Here is a 16668-nt window from a genome sequence, read left to right on the forward strand (position 1 = left end):
CCCCACTGCAGCTATTGCTTATTTTCAAATCCATGCAACAAGTTTTTACTTTTTTTGTTTCCCGTCTAGTTTCCACTCCAACATTTGACTTTCTTTTTACCCATACCATAATTATATCGATTAGATAATACTTTAGATAGGGGTTGGTAAAAATTACTAACGGTACGGTATACTGTTCTAAAAATTTTTGGTATTTGCAACAGAAATCTTTCGTTCTTTATTTCTTTCTTTTTGTTCTGCTTCTTCTTCTTCATTTCTTTTTCATATCATATATACATAGAGGTATATGTATATATATTTTAACCGAAAAGTTGTTATTTGATACAGTCTACATATGATAGTATTATACCAATTATATTTCCATTCTGTCATAATATTTACAATGATAATTTTCGCACACCTGATTTTCGGAAATACATGAGAGTTTAATTTTTTAATTTTTTCGAAATTTATTAATATTTTATTCACCTATACATATACACATTTCTGATCTTTGCTTCGTGTCATTTTTCTTTCTCTTTTAATTTCAGTTATATATTTACATCGTGTGATTATATAACGTTATCGTTCGTTATCATTATATATACATAAGCATGTGTGTTTTATGATATATGTAGACGAAAGGATTATCATATACATACATTTATCTTCATTCAAAAATTTTTATTCCTAATCATTACGAAAGCGGTGAACATTTCTTCGGTGAAATAGTATCATAATATCTTCGACTCTTATACATGTATTAACGTATATGAATTTCTATTATAATAATTATTAATTTCAATCATCGCATATTGTGCATCTACATTGAGTATATTAATAACTATCGAAGAGGAAGCTTCACGGGTCAAATTTATGAATTATAATATTCTATCATCGTCATTGTACGAAACGAAAGTTATTTTGTCCTTTTTTTATTACTATATCGTTTCCAAATTTGAGCTATTTAAGACGGATATGATATCATAATTGAGTAATTCATAGATAATTGTATAGATATAGAATTGTTAACAAATGGTGTAAGCTGCAGCTGGGATAAGATAGCTAATTTTTATTCATTTATTGAATCAAATTTTTTTGGTTTTTTATTCTTCCGTGCATTTTTACAAATATGTCCTCATAAAAATATCTGCAGAAAGTATACTGACGTTCTCGATTGATTTTGATTTTTCTCTCTCTGGTTAGTTTCTTTTAATTTTCCTTTTTTAGAACCAGTTTTTGGATCATCCGCGAAGTTAAGGTTTATTTCAAATTCTCGACTACAATCAGATTATCCATTTATTTATTCAATTAATCAACTGATGAGTTATCGAATAAACTAGTGGTGTATAATTATTACTCACGGAGTGATCATTAACTTAATGAAAAATTAGAAATAGAAAAAGAATTGCATCGATCGGATTTAGATCAGCTATTTTTTATTGTTCCATTTTCGAATGATGAATATAATTATAATTGTAACATTTCAGAAAAAGAGCAAGACAGAGAGAAAGAGAGAGAGAGAGAGAGAGAAAATTTGAATTTGGATTATCATTTGGTTTGATTGTTTTAAATTCGACACGTTGATGATTCAGAAATTATTTGAGCAAATATTTCACGATTATTATTATATTTGGTCAATAATAATTGCAAGTAATTTCAACTGTATATAGATAGAATAATCCATACAGTAGAGAATTGTGAGAAGAAGAAGAAAAAAAAAATAACCGAACACACATGAAACCAAACAGAAGGAGGATAACGTTTCCTATGTATTTCTCTATTTTCGCAAAGATTTTTTAATACAATATAATTGATCAATTGAAAATTCTATCACATCTTACTTACGACAGCGTAATTACAAATAGTCAATAATTGAGTTATCGATGAAGTAAAGAATTATCGATTTCTGTATAGGTATTATTATATTACATAGCAAGCTTCAGAGGGGAATGAGTGTGCCGAATGCTGCATATAGAATTGAAAAAGTTTTTACGATTTACACTATATTTTCATTATATTCAATTAATTAATATTATACTATAAAAATTCTTACTTAAAAAATGCAATTATCATCGTAATTCTCTCGTTCTTTCTTATTTCATTTTTATTCTTTCTTGTTCTCTTCGGTCATTGAATTACTTCGTTTTGCACAGCTTTCTTTCACCCTTTTTTTTTTTTCTTTCTTTTCCTCGAAAAAGACTCGGGGACATAATTATACATCGTATCATTATTAAATCTTACAATTAGCGAGGAGGTTCAATGTTTGATCACAACCATTCTAGATGAATGGGCCGGCAATATAAGTTCTTCCTTCACGTGATTCGATTTGACGAATTATCAATCGTACTACAAAACTTTTCGCCGCTCTCATTTCCTCCCTACCTCCCTTAATAGCCCCCTTACAAATCCGCCAAGAAAACGAAAACAGAATTAGCAACGATTTCGTCAAATCGAAGACACGAATAAAGAATATCTCGCGAGTCCCGCTGAAAAAATTAAAAATTTAAACATAAATATAATAAAAAGTAAATAAATAAATAAATATATTCAATATATAAATATCTATTTCATATATCACTATATGTATATGTTATACGTAATTACAATTATATATAATTAATAATAATAACCATAATAATTATGATAATTTATAATTTATATCGACAAACATGGCATATTATAGGTATTTACACAAATTGCCCGTGTACAAAAATTGTAACAATTTTATATTCATTTTTTCTTTTTTTTCTTTTTTTTTTTTTTTTTTTAATTTAATTTGGTTTTTTATTATTAATAATTTGTTCTCCGTTATTTATTGTTCGTTCGTCTTCGCGTACAATATTATCATAGCGTACAATATCATCTTTGGACTTTTTTTAATTTATTTAAATTTATTTAATTTCTTTTTGTCTTCACGCAACTAAGATTGCAGGCCCGATTATTCGATCGAATAATGTTATTGAACTATCCGATTATTTTCACATAAAGTGCAGCCGTATATGTATACCATATATACATATGTATAAATAATATCAATCGCAGAAAAAAAAAATCGCTCGAAGTTTTACTTTTGATTTTCTTTTTTCATTTATTATTTATACATATTTAATCGAATTATTCGTTATTATAATTATTATTATTATGAGGAAGGCGTTTCTATAGATCGCGTTTTTTGCGTTTGATATATATATATATACTTAGAATCTTTTGAATCATTACTTATTTAATCGATCGGTTTTATTAATATTTTTTATCATAATTATTTTCTTCTTCTTTCCTATAAATTATCTCGTTCTAATTATCATATATATATATACTTAAGTTTCGTTTACTTGGAATACTGGTAGATGATTGAGTCTGGGCTTATGTTAATAATAACATAATAATAACAATGATAATAATAATATACTGCACACGTCGCATAGTAATTCGCTGTTCGATTTTCGCTGTTCAATATTTTATTTGTTAATTTCTTTTCTCTTATTCCAATTTAATCAAATATAAGCCGATTGATAATCAACGATCTGACAGATACTCGTATAGATAGTTTTTCTTTCTTTGTTAATTTCATTTTCATGTATTCACATCATGTATTACACATCATAACGTATAGGTATGTATATAATATACAGGCACATCAGATTTTGCGAGAACTAACGGACAAAAATTGTTTTTTTTTATGTACAGAAATATAATTTCGTGTAATTTGTTAAAGTTTTTATCTTTTCTTTCCTTCTTCCTCGCTTTTTCTTATTCGCGTATAGTAAGTTCCCAGCACCGTACAAAGAAAAAGAACAGATCTCATACGTGTTCGTATGCGGAGAAAAATTTATTTTCAATTCAAAGAGAAAAGACACTTGAGAAATTTGTGTTTCTTTGGAAAGAAAAAAGTTCGATACCTAAAAAAGAAGAACGAAGCTCTCGCAACGATCTGCAGGTTATATATGTCTACGTGTGATCGGATAATATGTAATCTGATAAATTTTATTAAGCTATCGGAAGATGACCGAAACTATATATGTATAAGCTATGCGTTTGATAAGATATCATTGATAATTTTCGATCGGAAGTTTGAAAAAAAAAACAAAACTCAAAGGATCAATAAAGAATCGATGTCTACATAGAAGAGATTTTTATAATCGGGAGAGCGTTATGTCGTTTCTTTTTTTTTTTTTTTTTAAATTCATTTAACTTTATTTCTTAATCGTCCTACGATATAACGGCGTCATTCCCTCGCTGGGGGATGAGCCCTTGGCAGCAGTCAGTATTCCTCTTCATCCTCTTCGAATTCATCTTCGCCCAAGATACTGCGAATTACACAGGAGAAAAAAAGACAAAAGCAAATGGGGGGGCGGCGGGGGCGGCGGGGGGAATAAATAAAGTAAAAAAGAGAAGAGATAACTTCGCTGTATAATTATTCTCCTTAGAATTTGGAAATTTTTACAATACGGTCGGAGTCGAGCGTTAAAAAAAATTTATAATAAAATTTCTAGCCGTTTGAGGCACTGCATACATACACGTTACTTACTCTTCCTTCCTCGCGTATTTGTCGATCAAAGGACGACCCGGACTCCCGCATCTTCTACCGATCGGAGGACAATACCAATAGCAAAGAACGCCCAGTGAAACGGCGAACAGGACGATCGGCGTCACCAACGCCATCACCAAATGCCTCAAATTCTCGTCCCACGAGTACCTGGAGGTTTTTTTTTTTTTTTTTAAAAAAAAACATTTCCATAAAATAACGAACCATTCTTTCGCCGCCACATTTTCTAACTCCCCTCCGTGTGCACGGGTATACCCACCTCGCGACCACCGTTTCGGGATGCGTCCTGCTGAAGTAACACGGGAATATTTTTCCCATGTTACCGTAGCCGTACTTCCGGGCGAATTCCGAACAATTCACCCTCGGTGGATATCCGCAACCTTCGGTGTTCACGAAGAACTTAGTGTCGGCGACGTCCCATGGAACTATACCCGCGGGTTTCGTGACGAATTCGTCGTAAGGAAGCCTCGAGTAGTTGACCCGGATCTGATGGCAGCGGAGAGCCGCGCTCGTGCATCCTGTGGGGTGACATATTTTCATTCGTCGATTATTGTCGTCGTTCGGGGACCCCGAGGACACGAGGGTCGGGAATAACGTTCTCACCTTCTCTGCAGCTCGCCCACGAACAGTTTCTCAAACCCTCGGCGTACACGTGTTCGGTGGCCATGCAGGCTACGGCCCTTGGCGAAAAATCGGCGAGTATCGTCGTGATGGCCGGTTCGACGACGAACGGTATGAGGAATAGGAACGCGAACACGGCCAGTATAGCGGTAGTTCCAAGACAAAGCGATGTGTAAAACTTTGCCTTTTCCATGAGACTGGCAACCTCGACGATCGGCAAAGTTCCGGTTACACTACCGGACTTTACTTCACCCTCCTGCGTCCCCATGATCACCGTTGCTTCGTCGGATTCAATTTTTAGGCTGTTTTTCGGATCCTATCAAGGATCCGTCCGATTTTAGAGTATTGAAATATCTGCCTCTCCGGGCAACTGTCGAGTTACAACGTTTTTAACGATTGGTTGGTTTTTTTTTTCACACTCTCCTCACATTTATCGCGTGAGAAAAAATTCTTCTCTTCCTCTCTTCTGTGTAATTTTATTTTTCTCGATTCAATCGACTGCGAATTTCAATCATCTCTCGGTACGTCAAGTAAATGAAGAAAAAAAAAGTCTACAATTCTCTTCCTCATTTTTTTTTTTTGTTACTTCGGTTTTCTTTTATTCTTCCTAATTCGAATTCAAATATTTAATCATTATATATTATTTATAAAGATACGTAACTTTATAGCATCGCGGTGATTTTATCATTAGTGTTATCGATATTATTACTGTCGACCAATATAGGTTTTTCTTCTTATTTTTTTTTTTTTTACTTTTTCAAACTATTTTTCATGTAATTGTAATTAATGCTCTATTTATTAATTACTCATATTTTATGCGTAACTTTATTTCAATTATACAATTCTAATAATTAATTTTAAACGCGCGACTAAATATATATATTTTCTTTTATTGATTTTTTTTTTTTTTTATTCTCCCTTCATCAATATATTACGATGCGATATTTATTTCAGTATCATATAATAAAGTCTATTTTCTTGCGCTCAACAATTTTGCGTGCTTCCGAAATGTGCAGCGGGCAGTGCCATCATATCATTATTATTATTATTAATCATTAATTATTGTAATGCAAACTTTTTTATCGCATGTATGCGGATTTATAATAAAGAATACCTGCTAATGTATATATATATATCTTTTTCTTTTTTTTTCTGTTTTTTTTTCTGCTTTTTTTTTTTCTCTCGTCAATTTCCTTTTACCTTCCGTTCGTAATTCAATATAATCTCGTTTGTTGCTGAATTTTCGTAATTTTTATTCTAATTAATGTTATACCGTTACCGTTATTAATATAAATTTTTTTTTTTTCTCGTTCTTTTTTATTAATTAATAATATGTTGTGTATGTGTGTGTGTGTATATAGCGACAGGAATTTTAATCACGCGTTCCCCTCCATAATTAACACCTTAATAGTGGCCGCGCAGCGAGAAAACCGACTGACGGGCCGGGCTCTCCTCCAGGAGGGGAATGCCTGGAACAAATCGAAGAGAAATAAAAAATAAAACAGAAAACAGAGATAAAATGGGGAGAAAAAAAAAAAAAAAAAACATCGATTATTAGTCTCGGTACATGCGGACACGATTACACTCTACACGATACATCGATTAATATTCATAAACTAGAGGGAACGAAATCTACAGAGTACAGTAGGGGATGACGAGTAACATTGGGAATGCATCGGATAGAAATTTTCCATCTGTTCGGTGGTGTGGTGTGGTTTGCTTATTCGGTAACGGGGGGGTGGGGGTGGGGGGGGTGTCGTTGACACGTTGAATGAAATTATTCTTACGTGCCGGATCTCAGAGCGCCATAACCGAATCGCCTCCCCCGGCGTCGCCCAAATTTCCGGATTGACTTTTTTCTAACGAGGCGAGAGCCGCTCCGGGTTTTCCCTTAAATCGCATCTTGGCGTCGTCGCCGACGACAACGGTACGCTGACACAGTATCAGTGTCAGACAGCTAACGATGAACAAAACACTGGGCAGTATGAACGCGACGAGAAACTCCTTGTAGGTTCTCTCCAGGTTGAAACGCGATACCACTATGCCTGTGTTACCCTCGGCGTAGAAGCAAGGAAATCTCGCCCTCGCGTTGTGGTCCGTACCGTCCTTACCGTACTCGCGCAAGAATTCCTTGCACTCGTCCTTGAGGGTGTTCACGCAACCCTCGAGATTTATCAGCAGCCTGCTCTCGTTGGCTATGAGCAAATCCTGCTCGGGCGGAGCGATCTGTCGCGACTCGTCGAGCGGCTTGGTGGCGAATATGTTCAGGTAGGAGAGGTAGGTGAAATTGGTCAGGTCGGTGAGCATGCTCTTCTCGAGTACGGAGCCGTTTATGCAGTCGACGGCCTCCACGCCCAGCGACGTGTTGTAGATACCGTAGCAGGACGCCATCATAACGTCGCCGCGCTCCTCGTTCCATATCTCGGTGCCGGTGTCCACGTCTATAGCACGTTCGCACTGCGACAGGTAAACCTTGTCGCCGCTGAGCAGTATCATGTTCTTGTTGCGTGTCGGTATGTCTACGCACCTCCTGTCGCAGTTGTACGGTGTCCTTATGCGTTCGCAGGTGCCGCGATTGCAGTTGAACAGTCCGTCGATGTCGATGCAGGTGATCTTGCCGCGTCTACCGGAGCACTTGAGCGGCGGATCGGTGTCGTGGAACATGCACTCGAAGGCGTCGGTGATGTTTATGCACATACCCATGGTGCAGTTGAACGTACCCGTCAAGTTTCTGCACTCGTCGGCTATGCACCTGGACTTCTTGGCGTTCTCCTGGTCGATGCCGTAGCAAGTTTTGTTCGCGGTGTTCGTGCAATTGGCCAACACTATGCTCGATCCGTTTCGCCGCAGGTTCACGTATATCTGGATGCAGGCACCCGACGTCTTCGACAGGCACCATTCGCCGCAGCTACCCCAGTCGCAGGCGTCCTTGTTCACGGCCCTCGTAGTCGTGCACATAACCGGCACCTCGCTTATGCCGGATTGAAAGGCTCGCGTGGACGGCATGTAGATAGCCACCGTCAGGTAGACCAACGCCACCGACGAGAGAACCGCCGTCATCTGGCATATGCATATCGTGCCGCATATCTTTCCATCCTGCGGGGGTATCACCAGATCTTCCACCGGTACCGGTTTCGGCATGATCGTCCGCTCGTCGACGTCTCGCAGCTTTTCCGGGTTCACTTCCCGTTGTTTTTTTTCTTTTTTCGGTTTTTTCCTCGAAGAATTTCACTCCGCCCTCGACGTTCGTCGTCGGTCCACTGCGGGCTCCGCGTCGCCGGAATCTCTCGATCGGCGGGGTGAAATCGACACTTTGATTCACACGCCTCACATCCCAAGGGTAGAAAATTTTTTTCACCACCTTCACCGTTACACTAGGAGAGAGCTACGCTCGAAAGCAAAACCCCCGAGTTAGTTCCCTCCTACCCTGTGAAATCCCGTGACGTTTCTTCCCTTCTTTCTCCCCGTCTCTCTCTCTCCACCGCCACCCCTTCTCTCTTTCTCGATTTATATCCGTCTCTGTCGCGCACTTCGGTTCACCCAGATGCGCGAGATATACAACGCGCACGAATCAATATTACCTGCGCAGTGTTGTGCCGTAGGGTACCTACTGCAGTGACGTCACTGAAAACCACCCCCGTCCCCGCGTCCACCCCTAACCCCCCACCCCACCCCGTTCACCCCTTTCGAAATCATTCAAAAAGGGAGACGGTGTACGGAGCTTTTTTCGATCCCTACCCCGTTGGTTTTTTTTTTTTTTTTTTTTGTACTTGGTAAATTTACTGTCTCAAAATTGGATATTGATTGAAAAAAAGGAAGCTTTCGTCAGATGATTTCGGGGATAGAATTGAGACGAGGTAACTTGAATTTTCTGAGGCGACTTTTTCGATTCTTCGGAATTTCATTTCGCGCGTATCGTGATGCGGTGTAGCAAGGATCGATAAGTGTACGCAGTCTAGTAACATTTTGCAGGTAAAAGCTCTTTTTAATCTGGACTATTATAACTGTTATTATTGTTGTTATCGATCCTTACGACCCAACTACTTCTACACACGTTATCAAACTTGGATCGATATCAAACGATTTCATGCACATTGGAGAGAAAAGAGAAAAAAAAGTCACATCAAGAAATAAGAGCACGATACGAGGGATGAAAACGATGTTTTTTTTTCGTCATTGAAAAAAGATGATTGAATTTTTACTTTTCCTTTTTATGCAACTTACACTGATCCCTATAGACACGTATATGCAAGGTCGTCGTCCTTTCTCTACGCAAGTTTGTTCGAAAGCTCGAAATTTCGGTGAGCAACGATTTCGAAAAACTCACTTTACACTTTTCGATTATTCTCCTCCCTTCTAATCATTATCCGTTAATTTTATTACAAACTACGTTGTCGCTAATACTGAATTTAAAAATTCCCGCACACCGGGTTGTAACGTACAGATGCCCGAGGACGAATGAGGAGCTCGATAAGCGACTGGTAGAATTTTCTTCGTCTCTTCTACGAATTAAATTCAACCCGTCCGGTAGGTACCTACAAACGGGTTCCATTGAAGGCAATTTTCTAATTATTGCTTAGCTCGAGATAATGCGTGGATCGTCCTCTCTCGTCTACAATAAATTAAACTACCTAGTGTACACCGTAATATACGCGCGCGTCTGTATCAACCTTGTTGAGTCGCTTCGTATTAACGAAGGAAATTTGTTAAACCAAAATTGACCCAGCGCCGCGACGATCGTCGCTATCATTTTACGCGTGTGTCACGGGATGTAAATGTTTAATCTCATTACATATAGGTATTCGTACGGTAGGTAATACGTCGACAATTTGAATTTAACTCACGTTACCTATAGGTAACTCCTAATTCAGCGAGAAAGAGAAAAAAAAAAAAAAAAAACTGATGGTCAAACCGCAAACCATTACAGCACATCATCATATTTGTTTTAAACTGAAAGAAGAAGTGGGAAAGAAATTTTTGAATACTATTTAGAAAATTCACCTAATCGCCGTAGTCGAGAAAAATGAATAATGATGATTGGAAACTTTTGTGAATCGAATTTCTTATTACACATCACATCGGAAACGTGTGACTTGTGAGAAAAAATTTTCTCACCCCGTCGTGGGAAAGGGTTGTTGCATTTTATATCGAAGTATAAAATTGCGATCGCGATAAAGCTCGAGCGCGGAAATATGAACGATGGTAGAAAAAAAAAAAGAAGAGAAGTAATTTGAAACTAAAAAAAAAGGGAAAGAAAGAAATAGAGAAAAAAACGATCGTAAAAAACAATTTAGCGACACGCTTCTCTCATTTCATATCGATCCGGCTCGATGTAGCCACTTTTACCGTCCCCGCTGCAGGGCAAAACTTCTTGCGAACAATCGCGATTTAATTCGAATAGCTGGGCCGTGTGAAGAGGGCGAAAAAACAAAAAAAAAAAAGAATCAACGTTGATTGCACCCCGGGGGGTGCGATAGGTTTGTCGGGTTTTTTTGAAAGAATGAGATGAAAAATAGATTTCATTGAAAAATCGGTATCGGAATAATCGAATAAGTGGATGTCGAAACGAACGCGAATAAGCCCTTATACCACGTACGACTCGAGTAGATCGTTATTTACGCGGTTTTCATACACGAAAAGTACGATTTTGCGTGACCATACAGTGTACATGACAATTGTTAATTATGGACGACCACAATTAGCTAATTCTTAATACGATAATATAGTGATAACGACGTAGCTACCCCTGGCGCAACGCTACCTTCGAACCGCCATTACCTTTCTACATATGTAAAGCGAATGTGGCATACATATTATTACAAGAGCGGATTAAACCCCCGCTTAATTTCGGAGTTTTGCGCTGCGGTTTTTTTGGTTCTCACAATTCAACCGAATTGCGTATAATAAACGTCATTTAGTTAGCACATCGGCATCGACGTATGCGAAACGTGTTCCGAAATAGAGGGGTTAACTTCGGCTGTAGTACATGCACATCCACGTGCCTATGCGCTATATTTTGTTGTACACAATGCTACGTTATTGTAGGTAAAATTTAACCCAGATTACAGAACTTGACACAAGAATTTTCGGATAAGAATCTGTAATTGGAGATTAGGTAGCGTTATCGATTCGTTGCATACTTCATGCCCCGCGTGAGAAGAAAAAAAAAAAAAAAATTATATTCGATTCGAACCAGTCAGTAAAATCGAATAATCCTCGTATTACGGATTAACGAATTCCGAAGTACCTATACCCACCCATTCCCGTATATCTTTAGCTTGAATTATTTGAGAGCATGAATAGATCGATTCATGAATAACCGCCTCAAGGGTGCATAAGGTATTTATGTATCACCGGGTCAAATCGCTAGACCAATTTGTTTTTTTTTTTCCCTCTCATTTCCCACCACTGTTTCAATAAACTATACAATCATCGCGTGATTGGTAAAAAAAATTTCGACGTCGAAGGGTCGAAAGAATCGGTTGACTAATTAACGAGAAAAAATTGTTTTTTTTTTCATCGCATTCTAGCCGGCGATGGTAACAACCGATTAAAAAATTCGCCGATCGGAAACAGACGAAGAAAAAGAAAGAATCGAAATCAAGACTAATCAGATGCACCGTGCGAAGGGATATTAAAAGTTGAGACGTCGATGCAGATTTGTACGAGGGAGGGAATATGGTTAAATCGTTGATGAAAATTGGGGGATGAAAGAAAGGAATGGCGACAACTGCTATCGTTTGAAAAAAGGGGGTAAAATTGTTTCTAGACACGTTGAGGAATTATTCGACCACCTGTCAAAAATTCGGAGGATATTGTTTACGCGGTAATCGAGGGTAGGCGAGTCCCGGAGATCCTGCGAGACGGACGACGAATAAGAAAATGAGCGAAACTAAAAATAAAAGCACACCACCGAACAGATATCCGAGCGTGTAACTATTCTGGGATAAGGAATCGCCGGTAACTAACTCACCGTTAATTTTAGTTGGCTAATTTTCGGTACTCACTCAGCCGGGATGAACAATAGCGATGTTCCTTTGGTGGAAAAAGCTCGTTTTAACAGTAGCTAAAAAGCTTCCGTTAAGAGAAACAAATATGGCGGTTCTGACGGAGCAACCAAAGCGCCAACTGGGGGTTGCCGTATTGCAGTATAAAATCAATACCACCCTGCCGCACCATCACAAATGCATAGCAATGTTTCTTTTTCCCGATATACATAATACATACACCGAAAACCATACACGCTGTTACGTCATATCGACACACGTGCGCTGCGACCACGCACACACATCTGCGGGGCGAGAATAAAATAAAAAAAATAAATAAAAAAAAAAACAACAACTAGACAAAACTTTCGATACACGATCGACGCGCGATCGGTCCGAGTTACGAACGCACAAACCATCCCCCCGGCGCTACTGTGTCGGAGGAACACCTGCTGCGATGGGAAAAGAAGCCGATAAAAAAATCGGAAGAAGTGAGAAAGAATGGGAGAGGAAAAAAAAAAAAAAAAGGAGAGTTACAAACGTGGAGAAATCGGGAAATAGGATTTCCTGAAGCCATTAAAAAAAAAAACCGAGCACTTTGACTATTGTTATCGCTACACCTCGCACATAACGTACCCTTTCACAGACGCCCTTAGTCGCGAAATCCGGTAGAAGAATGGCAATGGTAAAACGGTTGCAATGAGAGCGGTGGGGAAAAAAAAAAAAACCGCGAATCCAATCGACGGTCGACCGTAACGCGATCGGATCTGGTCGATTAGAATTCCGCGATTCTAATTAGCTTGGTAATGCGCGTGACGACGAGTCGGGATTTTTGTTTCGATCAGAAATCGTTCTTTCTTTTTAGAATCAAATTTTTTTTTTTTTTTGTCGTTAATTGCGCTCGGGAGACGAAAAGAAGATCTATCGAGAGAGAGGGAGAGAAAAGGGCGGTTGTCGTGCAACGGTAAATAATTAAGTAGAGAACTTCATATTGTTTCGTTTGTTGAGATCGATATTGTTACTGCATAGAACATTTATAGTGTAACGCGCAAACGTTGTTTATCTGTGTGGAAGCGCTTGTACGTACAGTGTGTACAGTTGCGTTTAATTAGTTTCACGACCCCGTAAGTATTTCTTGGACAGATGTACAGCGAAAATTGCAAATTTCAAAGGGTTGATAAATAATATAAATTTCAGGTGACTCGAATTTTTATTCCAATCGGTGGGATGAATTTTGACGAAATAAATTCGTTCGCAAATTCCGTGTAAACTTGAAAAGCTTCAACTGCCGAAACGAATTATTGTTTCGTTTTTATTCGTCGTTTATTTATTTATTTATTTTTTCGTTTTTGAACCGTGAAGGCAACTGCGCGTGTATATAGAGAGGAGGATGACGGCGATGCCCGCGGGTCATAAATAGAAGGGTTATTTTCCAATATCGGCGATAAAGTGAACCAAAAATGCAGCCAAGCTGAGAAAATGTCTTCGAGTATTTTTCTTTCATTTTTTCTTCTCCTCTTTACTATTTTCGTCGGGGTGGATAGGGTGCTTGAAAATTTCACGGGAACCGAAAGTCGTCGAGATGGAATATTCTCGTCTTAACGATTTACGGGGCAGATGATGCGAAAATAGTCGGTGCACGAAACTGGTTCGAACAGTCGTTCGAATCGGGGATGAAATTCGGCGGGTAATTTTTTTGTACCTTTCAATTTCCCGACAAGATCGATTCAACCCCTTCGGATTTTGAGAAGGTAAAATTTTTTCACCCGCGGAGAAAAGAGAAGCGAACAAAATTCGACCCAATTTTGATAGAGTGCAGGTTAAGTAAACTCCCCGATAATTATTAACGAGGACCTTATCAAGTCGTCGGTTACACACATCGTGACGTTGTGTGAGTAATATTATCGCAATACTTTTCGCGTTCAGCACGCCAACTCAACGACAATAATAATTCGTACGAGTATCCGCAGTATTTTGTGTATTTGATGTGAAAGAAAAGAGTAACGAAAGTATGAAAAAAATAAAATAAAACATTTGAGGCGTATTAATAACTTAATTAATAACGAGCTAATCGTATTCCTTGTTTTGTATCTCTTTGAAATTAATTTCGGTAATCGTTGTTAAATTACCCCGAGGAGCGGCTCGAGGAGGTATTCGGTTAAAGGGATTGTGAGAGACAACGGGGGTACTGGATTTCGCGGAGAAGCATTTGGCCCACATTTTGGTTGACTGGCTTTCAGCCAACGTCGTTTCCCCGTCTCCTTTCCTGGAACAACCCCAGAAATTGCTAAGGTCAACCTCTCGCGTACCGTACGTGCCGCCCCCGCACCCAGCCCCGTTCCACCGAACTCTCCGAGAAATTTCGCTGAAAAGTTTATACCCGCATGCGAGTGTGACGAGAAAAACTTTCACAAATATGATCGACGAACGACTGACGTCCGGCGAATATTTCTCGCCTTAGAGAAAAAACAAAAAAAAAAAAAACAAAAAACACCGAGGACGATCTTCGCGCGCATCTCGACACTCCAAATTCGATTGGAGATAATTAATTGGCGCTCCGTTGGTCATTGCAATTGAGATATTCTAGGCTCGTTTCGACCGTAGCGAACTTGTACAGTTTCGAGGGGTGGTTTGTTCGGGTAACAAAGTTGACAGTCGTCCTCGCGGTTCAAAGGTCAAAGGAAACTGGCCACGGAATTTACTTGCACACGTGTATCGTACATCATCTCCCAGAAGTAAATAAATACCACTGGCCATTTACTGGTCAATTTGATTCAAGATTCCTCGTTTTCGCTGCTTTTGAATCAACTTTTTTTTTCAATAATTAACTGCTGCGAATAATATGGGGAAATCGTCGTGCAACGACGAATCGAATCTGTTCGAATTCGCTTGAGGTTCTTTCGAAGAAAAGCTCGTCATAAATTGGGCGATAAAGATAGACGGAATTCGAGAGAGCTTTTCGAAAATTTTGTTCTCCTTCGTGAGAATGTAAAATTTGAAGACGATCAAAAACGATATCCTCGACAGCGATGTGATTTCAGTTATCTTACGTAGACCAATTTTATTTTAACCGTTAACCCTTCAATGGTAGTATAAAAGTCGAGCTTTTAAGAATCTGAAGAGTCCTTTTGTTCCGAAGTACGAAAGCTCTTTTGATTCGAGCGTGTTTTCAACGATACACCTTTCATTGTCGTCATTCTTCTGTTATCGAACTTTTATAATCTCTCTACTCATCGTCGTCGTTTTCACTGTTCTTCACAAATTCTCCCGCGCCTAGAGCTTTTTTTTTTTCTTCTCCCACTCGTCGGAAATACACTCAACACCCTTCGAACGGGGACTCTTCACAAAAATTATCTATATCCTTACAACGAAACACGCCTCACGTAACAATGAAAATTTCCCACAAGGATAAACATTATCCGTATCCCGAATGGAAAAAAAAAGAAAAAAAAACCCCCCCCCCCCCCCCCCCCCAACCCTTTCGAAAAAGGTAAGACTTATTTTTTTGCCGCGAGCTTTTTTGTTTTCGCCGTTCCGTTTCGGGTTGCTCTTTCTCGTATCGGTTTTTTTTTGTTATTTCCGTGTTTTTTTCTTTTCTCTCTCTCTCTTCAGCAACTGAACTCCTTTTGAATGAATAATAAATAGTGACAACGCGGGGGCATAAGGGGGTGGTTTTTCCGAGCTGGTTGTACGGGGGACGCCCTGGACGCGGCGACGGTCGATGCCACCAGATGCCGTCGAGGCGCTGTAGTCGGTTGAAAGTAAGCTCGCCCTTAAGCTCAAGTCTGCAGTAGCCCGGCGTCAGCCGCCGCACCAAGGATTACGTTGCCGAGGGGTGCCAGAGGGCTTTGCCTGATATCGCAAAATAAACCATAGCTATACAACTCGGAACACGCAACTCTGTATACCGCATAGAGAAATCGTTATCACCTTAGGAATGAGGGGGCCGATTTTAGTTTGACCGAAATTATCTTCTCGATCGCCCCCCTTCCCCTATTTTTCCCATCCCCCCCGTCCTTCCGATTTGTTTTATTTTTCCCATTTCCCTTTTTCTTTTTCTTTTTTGCTTTTTTTTTTTCTTTGTTAATTTCACGGTGTGCGTGATCCCTGGCCGAGGACATTCCCCTAGTTTTTCTTTTCATTTTTCCTCTTCTTTTCTATATTCTTTCTATTTTCGACAATCGAAACACCAGAAAAGAGATATAAGTGGAGTGTCCGTCTGTGCTTATGAATGAACCAGTGTTAATCGTTGCATCACCAGCACATCGGAGCTGAGAGTGATCGAATCCTATAAATAAAAGCAAAAGAAAAAACAACGAGAGGAACGAAGAACGCGACGAAAGGATGCGAGGACCTAGAAGAGGGGCATCAAGCCCCGGCGGTTTCTCGCTCTAGGGGGTAGTTACCGATATGTCATTTTTTCTTCGAATCCTGACCCAAAGCTCGAACTTTTGTTCTATCGTCTCATATCGCAGGATTGAAAAAAAAAAAAAAAAGGACAGAATTAAAAGCGAGGGAATATTTGAATTTCAC

The 16668-nt window shown here is 38.9% G+C and overlaps 3 protein-coding genes across 10 annotated transcripts in view; 1 reads left to right on the plus strand and 2 right to left on the minus strand.

The window, feature by feature from the left end:
* LOC105691778 (cilia- and flagella-associated protein 298) overlaps positions 1-16668 on the plus strand; it is a 42848-nt gene that overhangs the window by 17661 nt on the left and 8519 nt on the right. Inside the window, exon 1 of one of the 2 annotated variants that reach the window (XM_012410479.3) lies at positions 15897-16533. The exons of the other annotated variant lie outside the window; for it this stretch is intronic. The gene's annotated coding sequence lies outside the window, so the exon portion shown is untranslated. Of the gene's footprint in view, positions 1-15896; positions 16534-16668 lie in introns of those variants that run through there. 2 annotated transcript variants of the gene reach the window in all.
* LOC105691779 (protein tipE) lies at positions 194-5472 on the minus strand. 5 transcript variants are annotated; one of them, XM_020855699.2, is made up of 4 exons: positions 5132-5472; positions 4788-5046; positions 4511-4678; positions 194-2468 (listed from the first exon to the last, which is right to left on the minus strand). In XM_020855699.2, exons 1-4 carry the CDS (start codon positions 5415-5417, stop codon positions 2261-2263), a joined length of 921 nt encoding a protein of 306 aa, XP_020711358.2. In that variant the 5' UTR covers positions 5418-5472; the 3' UTR covers positions 194-2260. The 5 variants fall into 5 exon arrangements, with proteins under 5 accessions (XP_020711358.2, XP_012265906.2, XP_012265904.2 ...); XM_012410483.3 differs by lacking the exon at positions 194-2468 and adding an exon at positions 2732-4275; XM_012410481.3 differs by lacking the exon at positions 194-2468 and adding an exon at positions 2732-4289.
* LOC105691776 lies at positions 6444-9512 on the minus strand. Of its 3 annotated transcripts, none has more exons than XM_012410478.3 (3): positions 9374-9512; positions 6937-8534; positions 6444-6618 (listed from the first exon to the last, which is right to left on the minus strand). In XM_012410478.3, the coding sequence occupies exon 2, from the start codon at positions 8288-8290 to the stop codon at positions 6947-6949; it is 1344 nt and encodes a 447-aa protein (XP_012265901.1). In that variant the 5' UTR covers positions 8291-8534; positions 9374-9512; the 3' UTR covers positions 6444-6618; positions 6937-6946. The 3 variants fall into 3 exon arrangements, with proteins under 3 accessions (XP_012265901.1, XP_020711357.1, XP_012265900.1); XM_020855698.2 differs by having other exon boundaries at positions 6941-8759; XM_012410477.3 differs by having other exon boundaries at positions 6937-8759.

Source organism: Athalia rosae, chromosome 6 (assembly GCF_917208135.1).
Source record: "Athalia rosae chromosome 6, iyAthRosa1.1, whole genome shotgun sequence".
NCBI lineage: Eukaryota > Metazoa > Arthropoda > Insecta > Hymenoptera > Athaliidae > Athalia > Athalia rosae.